The 23,569-nt window shown below is 42.4% G+C and overlaps 1 protein-coding gene across 5 annotated transcripts in view; it reads right to left on the minus strand.

The window, feature by feature from the left end:
* The window catches only part of KIAA1462 (KIAA1462 ortholog), a 42,040-nt gene that overhangs the window by 12,837 nt on the left and 5,634 nt on the right, over nt 1-23,569 (minus strand). For 2 of the 5 annotated variants that reach the window (XM_014548007.1, XM_014548006.1), the window contains exon 2: nt 12,926-13,252. In XM_014548007.1, coding sequence (XP_014403493.1) covers nt 12,926-13,194 — 269 coding nt within the window. In that variant the 5' untranslated portion in view covers nt 13,195-13,252. Of the gene's footprint in view, nt 1-12,925; nt 13,253-17,155; nt 17,175-22,799; nt 22,887-23,569 lie in introns of those variants that run through there. The other 3 variants (XM_014548005.1, XM_005876544.2, XM_014548008.1) reach the window with 3 other exon arrangements.

Below are 23,569 nucleotides of genomic sequence, written 5' to 3' on the forward strand. Positions count from 1 at the left end.
ATTCAGGAGGCAACCAATCAATGTGTTTCTCTCACATCGATATTTCTCTCTGTCTTTCCCTCTCTCTTTCATTCTCCCTAAAAATCAATGGGAAAATATCCTTGGGTGAGGATTAAAAAAAAATAAAATAAAGTAAGATCACTGTTCAAATGCAGCTGAAGAAAAAATCTGAACACAATTATACTGTACAGAAATATTAAGTGACTGCCTACAAACCACCAGAAATTAGGACTTTTATACAGAAAAACCATTAACTGAAAGGAAGTTTGGGGCACTCAATTATTTTGATTAACCATAGGTCAAGCAGAAAAAGTTTCAACTCTAAAACTGTTGTTTGCTTTTTAAATTATGAAAGTAATATGTATTCATTGTTGAAATTTTGGAAAAATATGGGAAAGTAAATTACCAAACACTACTTACAACCTTTCTACCAAGAGACAGTTATTTTGATATCTTCTAGTCTGTGTGTGTGCAAGGATGTGGATTTTCAAATAGCCTTAGCATTCTACTAGGCCAGTGGTCGGCAAACTGCGGCTCGCGAGCCACATGCGGCTCTTTGGCCCCTTGAGTGTGGCTCTTCCACAAAATACCACGTGCGGGCATGCACGTACACTACGATTGAAACTCCGTGGCCCATGCGCAGAAGTCGGTATTTTGTGGAAGAGCCACACTCGAGGGGCCAAAGAGCCGCATGTGGCTCGCGAGCTACAGTTTGCCGACCACTGTCTAGGCATCTGTTTTATGTGAACATTTCTTACCACTTGTAGTACAAACAACTAAACATAGCTGCTACTATGTGCTAGGTTCATACTAAGTGTGTCGTAGACATAAACTCACTTAAGCTTCACCAGCACTCCTTTGAGGTAGGACTACCTTCATTCCTATTTTACAAAGGAGGAAACTGAGGCACAAAAGTTAATTTGTCTAACATCGATTGGGCATTTATGCTGTGTCAAGCACTCTGCAAAACATGCCAAATGAATTCTTTCATTAACTCTATAACCACCATTATTTCTCCCTTTTATATATATAAGGAAACTGAGGCACAGAGAGATTAAACAACTCTCCCAAATCACACAGCTTGTAAGTAGAGGGGGGGAAAGAATTCAGACCCAAGAAGTGTGATCATAAAGCCCATTCAGTTAGCCACTCTGTTTTACTTCTTCCAAGATAATGAAAAATTCCTCAAGTGCATAATTTTAATGGGTTTGTATTCTATCATATGTCCATGATTTACTTAACCACTGTTGGACATCTATGTAGATTACATTCTAAAGCACTTTGGGAAAATTATTGTTCACAAACACTAAGTATGTGTCAGATTATTACTTAGAATGAATCCTTAGAAAAGGAATGAGTAGCAGAGCAGGGGCATTATGTTATTCCCATTGTCAAATCTGACCTTAGATTAGCCACTCCCCTTTATCTTCCCTCAGGTGGTGCGGAGGACCGCTGGCCTTGCTGAACCTTTCCCATCTCTGGTTATTACAATCTTTTCTTTTTTATTATTAAGTAAGTGAAAATAACTTCTCATTGGTGTTAATTTGCATTTCTTTGATCATTAGTAAGGCTCATTTTTTTGTCATGTGTCTACATGTAATTTGTAGTTTCAAAAAATTTCTACAACACAGTCCACTTTTCAGCTGATAGCACGGTAGAGTGAAGCTGACAGGGAATAGGGAGAGGCTACTAGGCCACGAGTTCTGTGCAACCGCAGCACATAAAGGCCCAGGAATGGTGCAGCTGAGGGGAGTGGGCTGGAGTAGGTCTATTCCCAGCATATAAGCAGAAGGCTGCTGTTCTGCAGGAGCCTAAATGGTAAATGACTAGTAAAAATCCATTATTATTATTATTATTATTATTATTATTTTGTAATTACTTCTTTGCCTTAAAAAGTGAGGGAGTTCTTCAAATCCTATCTCCATTCCCACCCCCAATAATTTGTTAAGCATCCACTTAAAGCAAGGCTGAATTATGGGTTGAAAAAGTAGAAAATATTTAAAATCAACTTGAAAGAAAGCATTTGCCACTGAGCAACCTAAATGCTTCTGCATTTACTGGCATACACAGTGCAAGCTGTCTTAACACTGGGCCTGGCTAAAGGTCAATTTCTTTGTTGCTTTTGTTGTCATCAAAATCAGGTTTTGAACATTTAGGTTTTTGGGTACTTAGCAGAACACTTCATGGGTCGGGTTCTATAAGGATTAGTCATTGCATCGCAGCAGGGAGAGGGGCTTGCACATTTCTCCCCCCACACACACCCCTCCCCACTCAGGTGAGCCAGCAATCACAGTCCAAAGCTCTGGAAGCCACGGTCCCTTCCCTTAGGAAATCCTCTGTGACTCTCACCATAGCCTGAGAAACACTGTAGAAGATGAACTATTTAAAAGTCCTCAACACCTACTGGCTATAGGGTCTTAGACTCCATGCAAGTCCAAAGGCAAGACAAAAACTAGAACTTAGTAAGTTCAATTGTCACAGATCCAAATAAGAGAGAGTGAAATAAATCATTAGGGAGTATGTGGTTGACCCCCTCCATCAGAGTCTCCTTTCTTGCCTCTGTCCTTCAGCTGGCGGTGAGTGGGCTCTGTACACCACACAGCTTTAATGAGCACCATTCGTGCTCCTTACGCTCTCACAAACATTTTGCTGGGTTACACGACTTTATAGAAAAAACCACATTGCGTGGCTTCTGCTCATTTTCTCAGTGGGTATTCTGGTTTCTCGGTAAACACGTGGTGGACCTAAATGCCAAGAGGTGGCTGAAATCCCAAGGTGGTACTTGTCTATCTATGTGCCATGAGCATAATCAGAAGACAAAGAGACATAAATAGGACAAGAATATAAACAGACTGCAACTACCAACACAAGTAATGTGGCAGTTTTCTTCCCCTCCCCCAATCTTACATTGTCACCTTAACTTTGTCAAAACTACCATATACAACTCATCAAAATGGCTAAGCATCTGGATTAAACTTTTTCTATTTGCACAATGCACCTAAATCCCAATTTAAGGAAAACATAGGTTATCTGGGAAGTTTTAAATAATCTATTTAAAAAATAGTTCACATGACATAGAAAACTATAAAGCATTTATTTAATAAATATCTATTTTGTACCTAATATGACCCTGGCTTGGACAGGCACAAGAGAATCCCACATGGTGACAGTTCTGATAAATTTCTCCTTCAGACAAGTTACCAAGGGTAGATATTTATTGGCTTTGATATATAATGTCTATTACCAGCGAAAATGTGTGCTACCTCAGATGGCTTCAAAACCAAGAATATTTTTTTCTAATATCTTTGAGGAAATATGATCAAATAAAATTCTTCTTTTTAAAAAATGAGACTAATAATTTACATTTAAAAATATTAACAATGGCACATTTTACAAAAACACAGTAATACAGGGTGGGAAAAAGATAAGGAAAGCAGAGTGGAATGCGATAGCCCAAATAAATTGTGTTGACAAGTTCAATGAGACAAACAAGGTCTTTATACAGAATTCCTGGGAGAACAGGACAGAGAGAGACAGAAGTTACACTTGCGAACAACTCCGTGCTTTATCACAGAAAAGAGGCACGATACCAACAAAACAACAGATAAAAACGGTTTGGAAAAATATGTGAAATATAAACATGTGAAAAACAACATGTCTAAAGGAAAAAAGGTAAACTTAGTCACTGAACATATAAAAGCTAATGATGAAAAAATTAGGAAACATTTCCGTTGGTTTACGTGACTCATTTCCAACCACAATATTGCCTTTCTTTTAAAAGTAAAAGCCTACTTAGAATGGCAATATTTGAATGGCTTTAACCATGGTTTCACACACTCCAGGATTACCTTCTCAGTGGACTCCAAGATCCGTAGTTGCTGTACCAACTTGCTACATCTAGTTCTATGCCCAATTGCCGGTGGGCACGTGATAGATGCCCTCCCTCCTCCATGAACAAAATCCTGAATCCAGTCCCCTTGGGCAGCCCCCAGAGTCTAATCAGCTGTGCTTCCCTGTGCGGTCTGGGTGGAGGATGGGAGGCCCCACTAAAATGGTCCCAGGCCCAGTGACTTCTTCCAGCTGCAGGTCTGCCACCTAGCAGATGCTGGCACCGCCATCGCCTTCAAACCCTGGCATCATGTTCTGGACCAGGGTGGGCTGCAGCACTTCACTGCAGTCGTTCCTTCAGAAGGCGCTCCCCTCCAATGGGTCAGTCAGTATTACTCAGATGCACAATCTGAGCAGAAAGGTAGCACGTGCCACCTAAAGAACCTCACACTCAAAGAAGCTCTCTCCCTCTAGACAGGCAGAGGTGTTGAGGCATCTCTTTAGAGTGACTCATATTCACCAGCCCCAGTGTTAGATGTCTGACATGTTTCTGTGATAGGGTCAGCTACCTATTGCTACAGAACTTGCTCTTAATGCTCTTTGTGCCGGAAGCCTGCTATTTGATTTTTCAGCACGCCTTGGTATATTCAATATACTATACTGTGTAAATAACCCTCTATATAAAACATCATCTGTGTACCATCATGATGTAAAGGCCTCCTCGAGCCTGTGGACAAGCTGAGGGTCATGTCAGACCAAGGGCACCGATCAGTGGAGACTACTGGACTTGCAGTTCACTGCACGTAAAACCCAGGTGAAAGTTGGGGCAAATGCCTTTATTCCCTCCTTCAAGATGTGGGCCTCCTCATTTGAGTGCTTGGTGGCTGCACCTGCATTTACCACAGGCTACTAATCATCTTCTGACAAATCTCCAAGCTTTAGGGAGAAAGGGCTTGTAGATAAGAGTGGAATGAAAAGATGGTGCCTGCGGTCAGGCCTGGGAGGTGGGAGGGGGAAACCCAGTGAGCATGTAGCCAACCCTCAAAGCCAGTCAAAGCTTGTGGCACTTGCACAAGGCTATGAGACAATAGGTGACCTCAAGCTTTCAATGCACCAGCAGGGAGCAGTGTGGCAATATTGCCGGGAAAGAGTGGGCATCTGCCCTGGGCGCTGGCCAGATGTCGTGGGCTCAAATGCCAACACATCACGTTCTAACTGTATGCCTTCTGCAACATACTCCACCTCTCTCTGCCTCTGATTCTTCATTTATATTAAAGAGATGTTAATAATTCCTTTCTTTTGAAGTTTGTTGAGATTAATGAAATAATACATTTAAACTGTTTAATAAAGTGTCTAATATAATAAATCCTTGTTTTTAGTTATTATTACTATTGTTAATCCAATGAAAATAAATTCTCAGTGGAGTACATAATTCTGAAACTCTTTTTCTCACATCATCCAAGGAAGAGGGTGAGGGGCACAGAGGAGAGAAGAGAACTGTTTGTCTCAACGTGGTGATTATTTTAGATCTGTATTGTCTTTCACTAAGTCGTAATCTATAGGCCTTCACAATCACAGGAAACAATGATATAGCTGACTGTCATAACAGACTCTGTCCCTCCGGTGCTGCCTGGTCTCTAAGGAAGAGCTACACCCGTTTCCATAATGATGATGTAGAACAAACCAATATTTAGTTTATGAAAACAAAGCAGGAAGAGCAAACTACATACGATTCACTGTCTCTCACATATATCCAATAGGTAAGGCAGATTATTTCAGTATTTTCCTATTTTCTCTTTAATAAGGATATATTATATTTTACGAAGTTAAAATATCTTCACTAGTATAGTCCATACACTGTCACCATAGACAATGAAAAAAAATCACATCCTAGTTTCTCACTTCCCTTTCATGTTTCTATCACCACCCCTCCCCTTTACATATTCATTCATTTACTCAATGAACATTTATGGAGTGTTCTCTGTGCCTCTGACCCTCTATTCTTTGGAAGGTAAGCTTAGAGCAGTGAAGAGCAGGGGAGGCAGCCACCAGAGATGAGTAAACCAGAAAGCTTGAGGGTCTGTAAAGAACCAGTCCACATTCTCTCCCTAGACAGACAAGGACACTGCACCCCAGGGGCGCTAACTAAAGCCCTGAGGTCCCACAGCTGGTACATGTCAGTGTGTCAGCTAGACTCGCGTCTAGGCTCTTTGTACTTTGTTAAGAACTCAGAGGGATGCAGTTGACCCTTGAACAACCCAGAGGCTGGGGGTGTCAATCCCTCAGTGCTCAAAAGTCTGAGTATATTTTTGACCTCCAGTCATCCCTTGGTATCTGCTGGGAATCACTTCCAGGACCCATGTGCATACCAAAGGTGGTCAAATCCCTTCTATACAATGGAGTAGAACAAGGCATACATTCAAACCTCTGCATCCACAGATCCCCAACTGCTAATGAAAAATACTGTTTTCCATCCACAGTTGGTTGAGCCCGCATTCACATCCATGTTGTTCAATGGTCAGCTGCAGTCATCTTTGAAACAAAGTGACTGGAACTGAAGACCCACTCGGTTCGTTTTTAGACCCATGTTTCATATTTTTACTATTCAGTGTCTCTCATTTGGGTATTTCCCAGCTGGCTAACTAATCCAATGCCCCAGCTAAAGAATAAACTCCACACTAATAATTCTCCTCTTGGTGAGGCCACGGCTACCAACAATACAAATGAAGCTCTAGGCTGCACTGCTGAAGTCTTCCCCTTCTAGAAGTGCTTCCTCATCACGGATCTCCCAGGAGTCTCATGTTCCAAGGGCCCGACCTGCTTCCTGCTGGGAAAAACTGATGACTGCAAAGCAACATAAGAGTGTGTGCAGGAGAGAGAACGAGGGTCCCGACACTTGCGGGGGTTTACACTGCTTATGAACCAAAACAAAGCACCTCAGAAGAGGGCCTACAAAGAGACAATGGGAAAAACAGGCGATCCGAACCTTCATGTGTGCTCATGAGCACAACAGCTCAAACAATTCTGACTTTTCTCTGTGAAGAGGTCAAAATAACAACACCTAACACTTAGGATATGAAGCAAGCAGCTAAAAGACAAGTAATGCTTGTGGAAGTATGGTTTTATAAAGAGAAAGAGCTACATAGAAACAGATGTTAAACTTGCAGCATTCCTTTTTTGGAAAACCATTATAAGCAGGATATGATTTGAGAGCAGCTTAAAAAGCCTCTGAAAGTTAACTGTTTACTATATCCAGTAGCACTGGCTAGAATGGATGTTTACTGATCAAATATAAACCTCCAAAGAGGAGACCCCAGGTCACCACCACATCAGAGACTCTCCTAGATTGCTCTGTCTCTAATTAGTTACAACTGCTGCTGATGGAAGAGATAATTACAAGTCATTCTCATGGTTAACTAACAAAATTTTTTACCAGAATTCCTGGGGCTAAGCAGAGAAGAACCTATTATGGTGTCACTTTTAGATTCAAATCTCTGCTTTGTTACTTTATTTTACAGTTTCCTCTAATTATAATATTTCAAAGGAAACATGAAGGAAACCGTGAATGCCTGATAACAGTCTTTTATATAGTTTAATGGTAGTTACAGCTACTTGGGTTTTAAGCAGCAGTTTCCTCCACATATAGATAACAGCTAGCTTTTCTCCTTTGTCCCCTCTTTTCCTCCTTAATCTGTGTGTGTGTGGGTGTGTGTGTGTTGGCAAGCAAGCTTTGGAACAAGATAGCATGTGCATAAATAGTTAAACTTAGTGCAAACTGATGGACTAAAAGAATACTTATTATAATCTTTGAACACAGATGTAAATAGAAGCTTTCAGGAGCATCCTTTTTGTATTGCTGGAGAGAGGACAGAGATGCCACTTATAAGATGCACTCAATAAGTATCTGTTGTTGATTGTATGGCAAAAATAGGACATAATAAAACTCTGGCATTAAATGATTTGATCTATAGAATGCTGACTGGGTGCTGTTTTACAGACACTCCTGGTTTTCCAGCTATGCATGTAGGATTACCTAGTGACCTCTGACATGGCCTGTGAGGGTTTTCTGTAGCATGTGAGGGACTTTCTTGCAAAGCCTTCAGGCAGTTTCAGCATCACAACCTGTTCATTGAGAAAACTTAGGAGTGGTTTAGCCTTTAGATGAGCTCTGTGGAGTCAATGATGCAAAGGGGAAATGCCAAGTCTTTAGAGCTCCTAAAAGGATTGTCTGTGAAGAGGACAGGGTTGAGGGTACATAGTTAGCACCCCCACCCAGCCTGAAAACTGCCCTCATCTATAGCCCCTTCACCCACAATGGATAAAGCTCAGACTCCCTTGTCCAACCTCCCTTCTGGAGTTAAACCATGATGTAGAAGCAAGAGGAGAACAAAAGTCACTGACTGTGAGCCCAAATTCCTGGGAAGAGTAACTGTCTGTGAAGGGAAGTGGCTGATCAGCAGAGGAGGGAGAATGCAGGGAGATGCAGACACAGCAACATTGTGGGACAGAGACCCAAAGAGTCCCCCAGGGGACAACTCCAACCCAGAGAGACATCAATGGACCAACCGTGGCTCCCAGCTTCCTCATCCCCACATGGCATGAGGCCTGTGAGTCTGTTTCCTCCCTGTGGATGGTCCATGAGAGCCCCTATTACATTCTCACAACTGCCCCCTGTCCACTCAGGTGGGCTCAGCTTCCTGTACCTGCACACGTCACCAACAAGGGGAACTTTACCACCAGGACTACTGGGCCTGCGGGAGTTTTTCTGAGTCTGTTATTTCCTCATCCCTACTTCCCTGCTCATCTCCCAAGAGTTAGTGGGTCCAAACGAAGCCATCAGCACTGCTACCTCAACTGTCCAGCACAGGAAGCTGGCATGCCTCCTTTCACAATGGAACCTCCCCAAACTAGCCTCACACAGCTCCTCTCCCTGGCAAAACCTTCTCCACCTCCCATCTCACATAGCCAATGGCCTGAAACACTCCGCACTTACACAACTGCTTTGCCATAAAAGGACTAGGTTTCATCCAATGTATTTCTGAAAGATGTTTGAGTGTTTAATAAATGCAAAAGTCTTTAACAGGAATTAGCAAAATCAGAGATGAATGAGAATGGTGTCAGCCCTCAGGAAGCTGACAATCCTGTGGACTAGGAGAAAATGTTGGAAAAACACAGGGGAGGGTAACTTCAACTGGAGGAAGCTGAAAAAGTCAAACTGGTAAGGTGGGTTTCTGGGGAAGATGGGGAGGAGAGGGTTCTGGGGGCTTCTGGGCAGGGCTTAGAGAGTGGGGAGCACATGGTGCCCGTGTGGCTGACACCCTGGAAATGGAAGAGGACATAGGAAAGACACATGTGGCTCAGAGGAGGAGGCCCGCAAGGTCTATGGAAGAGCTGGGGGTTGGCAACGCAGGCAATGGGGCCAGGAAGGCGCCTGGGCAGGGAGTCGCACAATCAGGGTCAGAGTCCATCATTTGTGCTTTACATGCTTGTAAAGTTACCAGCCCTGAGACGGCCAGTGCAACACACTGAATGTAGCTTTGGAAAACAATAGTTCTCTAGACTTCAGTTTGGATAAACAACTGTGTAAAATAAGAATGGACTCTTGGTCCTGGCTCCACTGCTTGAGCATAAGAGCTTTTTAGCAAGTTCAGTCAGTCCTTCACCTCTCCTCACAACAGAACTGTCATTCTCGGCCCACGTTGGGTGTTCGGTATCACTTGATCTAATGATTGTGGAAGCCTCTTCAGCAAGTTAGGAAATACATATCCTGAATGTTTGGAAATCTGGGGAAGGCTCCATGTCTGTCCTCTTTTTTTTTTTTTTTTAAGTTTTACTCGATATAACCAGCCCTTACATACTTCTGTTCTAAGATGATGTTAAATATCAGAGGGGAGAACTAAATCCTGACCATTCTCACCGCACCCCAGATTATGGGCAATCCCAACCTCATTTGTGTAGCCCTGAGCACCGTACACAGAGAAGCAGAGTGATGTACATGTTTCTAATTGAGGGGTGACAGGACGTATTCCTTACACAGCTCCACACAGGAAAGGGACGTAGCTGGGCTCTGAGAGCAGTTTCACATCCATTCGAGCTGTTGGGAGGGCAGAGGACAAGGAAGTGTGAAAGGACAGTCCAGCACTGAGCAACTGTGAAAGGCACGCAGAGGACTGAGTACCCCTTCCAAACAGGGCAGGCCTCACACGGCCCCATGCTGCTGCAGAGCGGCAGCAAGCAGCCGGCCTGACAGCTCCCCTCCACTGCTTCCAGTGGCCTGTGCCAAGTCACCAACATTCTCTGGGCTTCACGTTCTTTGGCTATAAAATAACAACACTGTCAGCATGCCTACATCACCATCCTGCGAGAATAAAACAAACCGACTCTGTCCAGGCCCTGGGTCTTCCAAATGACTATGATGGCCATCTTCCCTGGGAAGTCAGTGGAGTGCTAAGGACAGCCGCAGTGTGGGAACACACTCTAAGGTGGACCTCAACCCACTAGAGAACCTACAGGAAGGAGAGCCCTTGTGACACTTCCCAGTCACCTTGATGGCTTGGAGTTGCACAGGGCCATTCTGGACCTCACCGTCCCCCCACAGACCCAGAGGCCAGCCCAGCAGGGTCCTATGGGACAGGCCAGGCTGCAGGGCCACTGCTGTATTCATCCAGTGACTCAAGGCTGGGACCTGGCCTGCTATCATTTATTTACCCAGATACAGAATTTATGGAAGCCAAAGTATTATTGGTTTAATTTTCCTTTTCCTTGTTTTTAATTTTTAAGCTGTTAACTATTAGCACCTATTTATTTTCTCCCAAAGCACATTTTTTTCTGATGAGAAAACCTTCTGCCCACCTTCCTGTTTATCTCCTGTTTTCAGTTCTCTATTGACTACTTAAAAACAAGCCAACAAACAAAAGACATCATTTCATTACAACCCAACTCAGCTGGTCTCTGAGGCTTTAGGCACTGGCACAGATATCTGTAAGCATGTATTATGCATTTTCTCTCTCTCTCTCTCTCTCTCTTTTTAAAATTTATCTTTATTGTTGAAAGTATTACAGATGTCTCCTTTGCTTTTTTCCCATTGACCCCCTCCACCCTGCACCCCCTCCTCCCAGGCCTTCACCACACTATTGTCTGTGTCCATGGACTATGCATATATATGCATATAACTTCCCCAGTTAATCTCTCCCTATGCATTTTCTCTTTCAACCCTATCAGGCAACCTTCAATCCCAAAGCTAGTATACACCTCCGAAGTTAATCAGTCAACCTCAGAATAGGGGGAAGAGGCTAGAACTGTCAAGATCTGTCATCTGTATGAAGACATCCCAGAGTAACATGAGCCACTCATCTGGGCACTTCACTCATGTCAGAAGGAAAGACTTCTGGCAGATCAGGTGATGCCCAGACACCTAGAGATCCCCAGGAGCCTGCTATCACATAGGGGCTAGAAAGTCCTGAGAAATCTGGGGACAAGGTTGGGAGCCACACTGCCCACACAGAAGTCTAAAGGGGATTCTATTACCTCCCACTCAGGGACCCAACTCTCATCTCTGATCTAGACCTTCAAGACTGGGGGAGACCGCACACAGCCTACATGGCACGTGCATTTCACAGCCATGCATTCCACGGATTCCACAGCCACTGTCAGTACCTCATTAGAAACTGAGCTGTCTGCTTCTCAACGGTTGTTACAATGGTGGGAAGAATGAACTGAATCCATGAGCATACAATAAATGCCTTGTATGCCCAACACTGTAACAAGCTCTTTGGACCCTGAAATACAAGGTAGAACATACAGATATGCAAATCTGTGTCATAGTAGCTAAGCTGGCCTAATTCTCAGACAACTCATCCATAAGCACCCTCTTCCAAAGTTCAGGGAACATGGATCAAAAGAGACTTAAGCTCAAGAGAGCAATGGACACAAGTGTGATTTGTGAAGGGGAAGGTTATATGAAAATAGTTTCAAGTTCTTTTCCATTCTGGGTCCCCCCCTGACCTGGTTCCATCAATGATAACTCTTCCCTTCAACCAGAGAAATGGCCTGACTTGTCCACACAAACCTACTTTTACTACCATGGGCATGAAGAGTGTGATCACCTTCACTTTTACTTAATGACCAAGGTGTCAGATGCTCTGAATTATAAGAACAAAATTCCTCCCACTTTTTGCCTGAAAGCTATCAACAAACAAAAAAGATCCTTTCTGTAAAAAGGTGGCTTCTAATCATTAAAGGCTACTTCACTCCCCTTTCTGGGTACTTGTTTGTTTCCCTTAAAGACAGGTCCATTTCTTGCCAGTTGCATACAATTTCATAAGATGCTCAATACAGGCAGAGCCCTCCTTCCCTGGTCTGAGCCTGGTCTCAACACAGCGTTAAAGACAAACAGTTTTATGAAGTGATGACAAAGGTTTCCTCTAGGTCCAAATGGCTTGGATGAGATTGCAGGGCTCCTCTCCCATGCTGGCTCTGTGGCAAGCTGCCGAAATTCCCTCTTTTTTAACCCTCCTATTCCCCCAGCCAACCCGGCCTTTCTGTTGGTGTAAGCAAACACCCATAGATGCAGCTATATTCAGATGGGACCCACACTGGGGCCAGTATGTGTGCAAGGGAAACATGGGTCGGGAGCCAGTGGAATTATATGGACACATAAGGAGAAAGGTGTTCTTCTTCACAAACGGAGGGGAACACAAACCTCTTTCAACTCTGTATACCAAATACCGAAACATATTAGTAAGAAAGCCTAAAGTACTAGGAATGTGTGCCTGACATAAACTAGCTTTTACAGAGTTTTTAAATGATTCCTAGCTGAGGCAATATCAGGAAATTACAAGAGAACAGAGAAGCTGAGTACTGAAATGCAGTATTTAGTAGGACAGAATTTGTTTCCTCACCACTGCCTATTGAAGGCTTACTATGGACCAGCCGTGTGCTCAGTGCTACTGGAACATCCCAGTACCTCAACGGACAGCAGTGTTCTTGTCCCTCAGCCCATGCCCCTTGACCCCAGCCAATTATAAGGAGTGGAGGATTTTATTACATACCTACTGCCAAACCCCAAGTCGGAAGAACATGGTGGGTGCACACTTACCCCTCCTCAGACATCCTGGCAGCAGAGGCGCTCTGGGGCTCTCCTCGGGCTCTCAGTGCATGGTGCTCATTTTCAGAATCACTCACATGTCTTGTCCCCTGGGACGCCTTACTGTGTGGGAAGGCAGTAGGGGCATCCTCACATCCGTTCAGCAAGCCATGACCCACTCTCTCTCTTGCCCTTGCTGGCTGGCGACCCTCATGTGGTGCCGGAAGATCTCTTGACAGCTTGTATCCATGAGAAATCAGGAGGTCTTCTACACTGTACATAATGTACTGGCCTCATCCAAGATCAGCGACTGGAACGGTCATCATGGCAGAACCCACACTGAGGGGACAATAGAAAGTGTTCGTGAGGACTCGCTAATTCTCCCTGCAGCCGCATCTGATACCACCTCCTCCTTCATCCTGAACTAGACCCTGGTTATGAACGCAGCACAGTTCCTGCACAGAAGGTGTAGGGATGGGGATTGCTGCCTGAAATGATTCTCTGTCTTATTCAAGTGGAGAACGTGGATGAGCAGGGGCTCTGTAGGGTGTGGTGCTTATTCTGGGGACCCGTCGGATGACTGCCTCTTGTAGAGGAGTCCAGAATGGTGTTTGAGCAATGAAATGATTAACAGTGTCCACCATCCCTTGCCCCAGTCATCTGAAAACAACAGGCATAACGAGAGAGGACAAAATAAATACAGACTCAGAAGCTGCAATTACTACTTGGTATTTCTAAAAACAGAAACTACTAGTGTCCAGCTCAATCTTATTATACTTCTCTGCTTTCATTCTTTAGACATACCTTTCACTCTAAAAGGGCAGAATGGGACCTTTAATCAACATGGAGCCATGACATACTCGAGCATGATACACTGAGCAAGCGCAGCTGCCCCGGGGAGGTCAACCAGCTGCTGAAAACAGATCTTAAGTTTTGAGGCTCATAATAAGAAAACACATGACACCCTTATCAAGCATACACACCCAACCCACTGTACCATCCCAAACTTCTCCCCACATTAAACTTTTAAGAATCAAATTTCTCCCCAATAAATCATGGGGAAACATTCTACATCTCTGGGCCAGTGGTGTCCACATCTGAGTTCTGCCATGGTACACGAATTCACGGCAGCTACTTCCCAGAATAAACTGTCCTCAGGCCACAGTACAAAAAAAAAAAAAAAGAATGGGCAGGAACCTTCTTGAAAGCATGTGTTTTTTGAAAGCAGATGGGGCTGCCATGTTTCTTTTTATACAAAAGAATCTTCTTTCCTAAGTCTTCTTGTTGTTAATAGGGTGGAAGGTAGTTTGATCACATGAATCTGAATCTGGCTCCCCAGATGTTGTGATGCTGGCCTGGGCAAGAAGCATACCAAGGCCAGGCCTTTAAGAGCTGGCCAGCTCCAGCCCCACTTCACTGGTGGACGGAAATAGCATCGCAGCGGCCCCTCGAACAATGGCCAGGAAATGCCTGCTGCCCGTGTGCAGGTGAAAGGAGACGCGTGTGCTTCCTGTCGGTGGGGATTCTTAGTGAGGCATATGATTCTTCTGACTGCGCATGTCCTTCCTCCTCACCACATGCTGGATTCCAGCAGCAGCAAAGGCTCGGTTATCAGCATGGAGCGTATGAGACTTTGGAAAGCTATACTTTCCTATGAGATTCCTATATGTTATGTGAGGTTGACAAGCTCTGGCAGTTGCTGCACCAGTAGAAAAATCTCCATAGCAATTCTGCCATCCCTGACACTACTGCTGCATGTATTTTAGGGAGTTGTACTACTTGGGTCATTCACTTAGACAGAAATGGAAGAACCGGAGAGGCAAGCACTTGTCCTTTCATTCAATCAAATAAGTCACTGGACTACAGGCTGCAAAGGAAAGAGATTCCATTACAGACAGGACTATGGGGACATAGAGGCAAGGTTAGGAAGGTAGGGTCTTTGTTTTGTTTGATGCTACACCCTCAGAATCTGGCACATAATATGCTCTCAATAAATAATTGTTGAGTGAATTCCCAAATGAGAGATAGGGACATTTGAGGTAAGTTTTGAAGAATGATTAGGAGTTCACTAGATAAACGGCGTGTGCATGTGTACAAGAGGGTGAACTGACATTTAAACTAGATTTGGGGTACAATTATTTCAGTAGTAAAGAACTAACATAACAGAATCCCGGTAGCCTAGACCAAGGTCCCCAGACTCATTGGCTCAATGTCACGATCAAATCAGCACCACAGTTAAAGTTAGAGTTTACTAGTAGGTCTTGTGACACTCACCGTTTCTCTCTCTTGCTATGTCAGGCTCTTTAAAAGCAAAGTGCACTGCACTTCAACTAACCATCACATAGATTGAGGGACAGGCCAGTGTCCACCACAGAGTTGGTTGTTAAGTCCATTGTTGGAGTGGTAAGAAGTGAGTCTCACAAACATGTATGTGACTTATTTTCCTTCTGGGGTTAGGTAAGTTGGGCCATTATGGCTATGTCTGTATGACAATTATATTTAGCAAACCCTTAAATGGCAAGACAACCCAGGTCAAGCCATAAACATTTTTTAAAGATTCAAACCCCTAAGAGCCATAACTTGACCAATAGGTCTGATAACAAAAGCATATTGATTACTGGAAAGTCCTAACTTTTTCATCTCACAGAGGCCAGAGTTTGTGGGGAGCAGGAGTACAAAGTGTGTCAGCTTCAGCATGCAGGACTTGGAGCCCCCGGGAGAGGAAAAGAGAGGAGGGGATGACCCATAGGCCCCATAACCCAAATAAGTGCTCCCAGTCACCATCGAACCCTTTGCCTCACATTCTTTACTTTCTCAATCCCAACTCAGAGCCTGGGCTTCTATCTCATCTTCATGCCTACCCTAAACAGCAGACACAGACTGCTGAACAGTCACCCTGTTCCTCTAATCCAGCGGTTCTCAACCTGTGGGTCGCAACCCCTTTGGGGGTTGAACGACCTTTTCACAGGGGTCGCCTAAGACCATCGGAAAACACATATATAATTACATATTGTTTTTGTGATTAATCACTATGCTTTAATTATGTTCAATTTGTAACAATGAAAATACATCCTGCATATCAGATATTTACATTAAGATTCATAACAGTAGCAAAATTACAGTTATGAAGTAGCAACGAAAATAATTTTATGGTTGGGGGTCACCACAACATGAGGAACTGTATTAAAGGGTCACGGCATTAGGAAGGCTGGGATCCACTCCTCTAATCTCTGTCATATTCAGCTTACTTTCTTCAGCATCCTTATCTACTTAAGATGAAATGAGCCACCTCACTAACACGTCAATTATAGCGGCCACCAGGAGGGGACATTGGGTGGCTAAGGAGAAGCCAGGTATCCAATGAGTTGCTGGACTAAAAGTTGGCCCCTTCTAAAGTTTTTTTCCAATCCTGAAATACCCGCACTCTACATCAACAGCATTTAATTTGATCACCCATCCACCACCTCAAAGGGTTGCTGGAAAGACACACTAAAAAGGATAAATATCAGTTATTATAACAGCAGATTTCACAACTTGGCAGGAATATGTACAGCTCAAACAGTGCTGTTTTAGGTGTGATCCTTTTGATGCCAGCACCAGCTATGATCCCTTAGCAAGCAAGTCATTAACCACACCAAACCTCAGTTTTCTGGTCTGCAAAATGGTGATGCCACTATCTTCCTGTCTCACCAGATTGTTTTGGGGGCCAAATAAGAATATGTAAAAGTGGAAATCAGCACACAAATATAAGATTGTGGGTTTATTATGTTACAATAGCTCTAGTTTGTCTCTCAAGGATTACTTGCCTTATGGAAATCTTATACATTAGCTATTAACTTTAATCATGTAGTTTGGACCGTCTCCTAATTCCTTTGGTATCCTTTGGATGTCACTCTTGATTTGCAAAGTCATGACTGCTTTCTAGCACCCATCCCTTGTCTTTTATGAACAGACTTCAATTTCCATCCAAGTCACTTAAAACAGTAAAAGCTATTCCATATAGTCCAAAACATTAGCACATAATTCCTGAGTGCCTACAATGCACCAAGCACTAAAAGTATAATAATGAATAAGACATGCTTTTTGCCCTTGAGAATCTTATTGTTTTGCTGTAGAGACTGTTGAAAAATAGGCAAACAAAACATGGCATATGCATTTATTAGTGGCAGAAGCTAGCCACCTCTCCAGTGTCATAGCACTGTGACAGAGATAAGAACAGGATGATGTAGAAGGGACCCTTACCCAGTCTCAAGGGGTCAGGAAGGCTTCTGGAAGATTGCTTCTAGGCCCAAAAAAATCCTCCACCTCAGGGTAGATCTGCACAGTAAGATCACCTGTAAGGGTGATTTTCCAGCCACTTAATTTAAGACATTTTTCCTTTGCTACTTTTTTGTTGTTGCCTTGTACCAAATACTCATTGTGGAACATCTAGTAAGCGTGGTTAGGGCAGTGAATGCACCTAGTTACAGTCTCAAGTAAGGAAGGGACTTCTAGCCTTGGCAGGGCCCGGACACAATGACAGGAGACAATGAGCACACTGTAAATGTCATGTTCATGCTGTGAATATCTAGAGACATTTGATGCAAGAGAAACATTTACCACAAGAACAAGCATGAAGGCACCGCTGCCTCTCAAAGTGGGGAGTTCCCAGCTGGGAGGTTCTTAAGCAGAGGTGGAGGGAATGGATTTGGAACCTGTTTTCTTTCAACAACCACCCATTGAAAGCATGTGGCTGCACATCAATCAAAACATTAAAGAAGTATGCACCCTCACATCTTAACATGTTCTATAACACTTTCTATTCTATTACACTTTTAAAAATTATGGTCACCGCCCACAAAATTTCATGGTGCTCTAGTCTGTCATAACCTACAGTGTGAAAAACACTATTATGAAAATCATTCCTACGCCGGTTGGGGGCTAGACTAGATGACCTCTGAAATTTCAGCAAGTTCAAAGACCTTATCAACCTATGAGAAATTCCTTGATCTAATAAGTTCATTGCTCTGTTCTCAACAGCAAATACAGCTGTTCTATCACATCAGAAATGTTCTTCCCAAGAAAAAGCATAGCTACTAATTGTAAATACTTTCCTATCCTTAAGAACAGAAAAAGAAATGAATCTCCCTAAGGCAGAGGTTCTCAACCTTCCTAATGCCGCGACTCTTTAATACAGTACCTCATGTTGTGGTGACCCCCAATTTCATTGTTACAAATTGAACATAATTAAAGCATAGTGATTAATCACAAAAACAATATGTAATTATATATGTGATTTCCGATGGTCTTAGGCAGGGGTGGGCAAACTTTTTGACTCGAGGGCCACAATGGGTTCTTAAACTGGACCGGAGGGCCGGAACAAAAGCATGGATGGAGTGTTTGTGTGAACTAATATAAATTCAAAGTAAACATCATTACATAAAAGGGTATGGTCTTTTTTTTTTTTTTAGTTTTATTCATTTCAAACGGGCCGGATCTGGCCCGCGGGCCGTAGTTTGCCCACGGCTGGTCGTACGCGACCCCTATGAAAGGGTTGTTTGACGCCCAAAGGGGTTGCGACCCACAGGTTGAGAACCGCTGCCCTAAGGGAAAGTACTGTCCTCTGCTGACTCCACCTATGACCTACCAGCAGCTTGACACCTGAGGCCAGGGAACACCTCGTCACTGGCAGAAGAGCAACCAGAACTGCAGAAGCAGAGGGAAGTCACAGGTCCCTGGAAGCAAATGGTTATGCAATGCTGCCACCTTTATTCTTCTTTCTTTGGTTTAAAAAAGTCAAGACACAGTTTTTTGTTTCTTTTGATTTCACTTTTGTTCTTTTCATGTTTCCCTACTATAATCTTGCTTATATCCCTAAACTCCATCATTTCAAAGACAAAACTTATAAAGCCGTTTAAAAACTCTAGCACCACAAGAAGAGCTGACAGCCTACTCAAAGGGACACTTATGCTAATGGATCTAGTTCTCTGGGTAGCGTGTGTTCAGCTGTTTCTTCTCATCTCAGTGGAAGGTGATTGCAGACTTTCTCCTACATCAGTGATTTTCAATCTTTTTTATGTCATGAAACACATAAACTAATTACTAAAATTCTGCAGCACACCAAAAAATAAATTCTATTTTTTGCCGATCGGATAATAAAAAAGTAGGTATAATTTTGATTCATTCATACCAGATGGCTATTGTTGTGTTGGCTGTTGTCATTTTTTTATTTGACAATCTAAGGGAAAAGAGTCAGGTACTGCATGTTTGAAAATTCCTTGTGGCAGACACATCAGTGTGCTTGCCATGGTGCACCGGTTAAAAACTGCTGTCCTACACAAATGTAGAGAGGGTGGCAGAGCACAGTAAGAAGAAAAAGCTAGCACTTTGATGTCAAAATGACCTAGGTTTCCATCCTGGCTTTCATTTCATAAGTGGCCTTTGTCAATTTACTTAACTTCCAAGCCTCAGTTTTCTCATGTGTAAAATAGATGGGCTGCCACTTATTCCAAGGAAACCTATGGGGCTTCTAGAAGTTTTAGGATATTAGGATAGTAATCTCTAATGGAATTTGTGGTATTACTTGATTTAACTAGAAATAAATCAGAGCTAGGCCCAGCCACCCACTCAGAAAATGTCTTGCTTGGTTGTACAACTTGGGTTGAGCAAAACAAACATTTGGTTGAAACAAACTTTTTAGGACCGTACAGTTGACCCTTGAACAACATGGGTTTGAACTTTGCAGGCCCACTTATATGTGTATTTTTTTCCAATAAGTACTGTAAATATATTTTTATCTTCCTTATGACTTTCTTAATAACATTGTCTTTTCTCTAGATTACTTTATTGTAAGAATACAATATATAATACATACTAGAGGCCCAATGCATGAAATTCATGCAAGGGGCTCAGCCCTCACAGCCCCAACTGCCGCCACCCTCTGTGGGGTGATCGATTGCAGAGCCCCTCCCCCCTGCCCCATTGATCGCCCTGCAAAGGGTGGAGGCCCCGGTTGCCTTGCAGCCCCGCCCCCCACCCACTGGTCGTTCCAGAAGGTCGTTCTGCTGTCTGGCCTAATTAGCATATTAGCTCTTTATTATATAGGATAACATACCAACTATGTCTTAATTGACTGTTTATGTTATCAGTAAAGCTTCCAGTAAACAGTAGGCTATTAGTAAAATCTTTGGGGGGATACAAAGTTATACCTGGATTTTCTTTTTTTTTCTTTCTTTCTTTTTTTCAAAATATATTTTTATTGATTTCAGAGAGAAAGGGTGAGGGAGAGAGAGATAGAAACATCAATGATGACAGAGAATCATTGATAGGCTGCCTCCTGCACGCCCCCTACTGGGGATCGAGCCTGCAACTGGGCATGTGCCTTTGACCGGAATTGAACCTGGAACCCTTCAGTCCGCAGGCTGATGCTCTATCCACTGAGCCAAACCAGCTAGGGCTTATACCTGGATTTTCAACACCCCTAACACTCCTAACCTCCATAGTTTCAAGGGTCAACTGCTACATAAAGAAGAAACACTGGATTTATAAAAATTCTCTTTTTATGGAAGAAAGATTCTGTGCTGAGTATACAATGCACACACAAAAGGATAAGATAAATGCAAACTTTTTTTTCTATTTTGTTATTAAAATGCTACTTACACGCTTGGAAACTTATAGCATAATTGAAGAAATAGTGAATGAAACAAAAAACAAGTAACACTGAGCTGGGTGGGAAGACAGAGCTCAACCCACAATTCTCTTTTTTAACTCTATGAGACTGGTTTAATTAAATTAAATTCATGAGATGACACCCAAAGAGAAATGCTTATTACATGCAGTCTCTAATTCTAGTGGTTTGAAGGAGATGAGGTGGAGGAATAACAGTGCTAAACAGCCAAGTTTGCCTCTGGTAGATTTTCTGATTGATTTATAACATCAGTAGGTTTATATTCTATTACTTTTGCCCCCCTGAAGATACTTGTGATAGGTGGTAAAATGCTCAAAATACTCTCTGGTCAATGCATAACAAATTCATCAAGAATATCTTCCAATTCATGGTTAATTTATCCTCCCCTGTACCAATAAACTCTCTACATACAAAGCAGAAAGTGACTGCTCTATAAGCTCAAAATAGCAGCACATATGGAAGACAATAACATCAACCATTCATTGAACATCTGCAATGTGCTAGATGCTCTGTTAGTTGCTTGGAACACTTTATTTCATCTTATACTCCAGCATACTTCTGGATATACCTATGAAAGTCCCATATGTGAGTCCAAGGTTACACCGCTTATAAGTACAGATACAAGATCAAGTAAGGGTCAGCTAGCTTCAGAACCCATGCTACTATTTTAGGCTCATCTTTCTATATAGCAACAAAAGTTCCCACTTTACCAAATAATGCATAAACAAGAAAAGATAGAAAGCATGGTGACATTAAATTGAAAAACTGTATATTTAAAAAGAAAAAAATCTCCTTTATTCTCTGGGATTAGAATGGCTCTTCTAGATACTTCTTTCCTTATACACACCAAACACACACACACACACACACACACACACACACACACGTGCGTGCACACACATGCACAGGGTCGATGCCTCACTTGACTGTAATGCCTTAATGGCAATACTAGTATTAATTTCTGAATACACGTAATTCACAAATATGCCATGCAATTGCTTCAGGACCTTAAGCAGACCTCTCCCATCATTTGAATTTTCAGGGTCCTTGTCAGTAACATGGAGCCATCATAAAACCTATTATGTGAATCTGAAAAACCAGACAAATGATATCTCTGCTAAATGAAAGAGGAGTAACTTTCAGAAAAAAATGAATTCTAAAAGAAAAAAATTATCTATATAGAAATAGCCACTCTTATTTACATCATTAATAGAATTTGGACTTTATTTGAGCAGATAATGGAAAACCACAAAGGGTTTGGGCAAGCAAGGGTAAGGCTGCTCCACAAAGAATGTAGCAAGAAAGTGGACTGAAGTGGCCAGACCAAGAATAGATGTGTAGACAAGAAGTTACAAATCCCTTCTATTGTAATGTGTAGGAGTGGCAGGAGATGGTTAAGAAATAAAGAAATAAGAAGAGTAATTATTAAGGGAAGAAGTAAAATGAATTTGAGTCTTGGTGAGTAAGATAATGGTCTTTTCATTAGGAGAAATATAGAAGTCAGAAATAATTATTGGCCGGAGAAGATGACAAGTAATTTGATTTTCATTTAACCAACCAATTCCCACAAAATTTTCTTTCCCAAAATCATTTTCAAATGGATCTTCATCAGATTACTTGTCCCTTCCAAAGACCTGAATGAGACTATTTAAAGTAATCTTATTGTGATAGATTGCTAAGTTCTTTAAATATTAGCCGTAACATTTATATTCACATAGAAGGGATTTAGGAAAGTGTTAACAATCCATCAGCATTTAAGCATAGAGTTCAGTTGCCCACCCACTCACTGTAGGGATAAATTTCTATGTCTTCATGTTGCTCAATACATATCTGTTATTTTGAATTGACCCTGAGACACTTCACAAGAGAAAAGGGAAGGACCTGTTTGAACTTCAGTCTCTTCCCCTGGGGGGAAAAAAATAAGAAGGTTGAATGAAAGGTTCTTCAGGGTCCTTCTAACTCTAGAAATCTGCCCCCTTCTAGCCTGTTCTCCCTTGTGATGAACAGCATGCATTTCTATGTCAGCTGGCCACAGTGAAAAGAATACAGATTGTGGCCATGACACAAACAAAGCTAAATAGGTCATATGAAGATAGAACCTCTGACCTTGGCCTCGTTAGCTCCCATACAGAGGCCAACCAAGAGAGCAGAGCTAAATGGCCACACACTGAGAACAGGAGATGGGTACTGGGGGATGGAAGGAGGCCAGGGAGTACGCACACCATCTAGCAATTCTCCATCCCAGAAGTTCCAGAGCGCAGTTGTTGCACACTTATTCTTGTTCCACACTGGAAGTGCCAGTCACTGGGCTCTGTACTGGAGAACATAAAAATACATAAGACCCGTCAACACCCTTCCTTGTGGATGTCATGGTCTAGGTTGTGTTATTTCGATTATGGGCATTCTAATCATTAGAGGTTGAGACTTGCAAATGGTACTATTTCTTCCTCCCTTTCCATTTGCAAAAGTTAAAATATTTTACTCTCATATTTACCGTTATAAGTCTCCCCTGGACAGTGGAATGAAACAAAATATGAATAACCTTATTAAATCAACCAGAATTTGTCTTCCTTTTAAAAATTTGCCTAGATCACGAAATGAAAATTAATAAAGAAACAAATACCCCATTAAAAATATGAAACAAATGTTCACCCTCACCTATAATCAAAGATATGTAAATTAAACAAGAATGTCATTATTCACTAACCAATTATTATTTTTTTAAAAATATATTTTATTGATTTTTTACAGAGAGGAAGGGAGAGGATAGAGAGAGACATCAGTGAGAGAGAAACATCTATCAGCTGCCTCTTGCACACCCCCTCCTGGGGATGTGCCCGCAACCAAGGAACATGCCCTTGACCAGAATCGAACCCGGGACCCTTCAGTCCACAGGCCGACGCTCTATCCACTACACCAAACTGGTTAGGGCCAATTATTATTTTTTAAAAACAGTATTGGTTGTTGGTGAGGGCATAGTGAGCTATGAG

This window comes from Myotis brandtii, unplaced genomic scaffold (genome assembly GCF_000412655.1).
Source record: "Myotis brandtii unplaced genomic scaffold, ASM41265v1 scaffold49, whole genome shotgun sequence".
NCBI classification, from domain to species: Eukaryota; Metazoa; Chordata; class Mammalia; order Chiroptera; family Vespertilionidae; genus Myotis; species Myotis brandtii.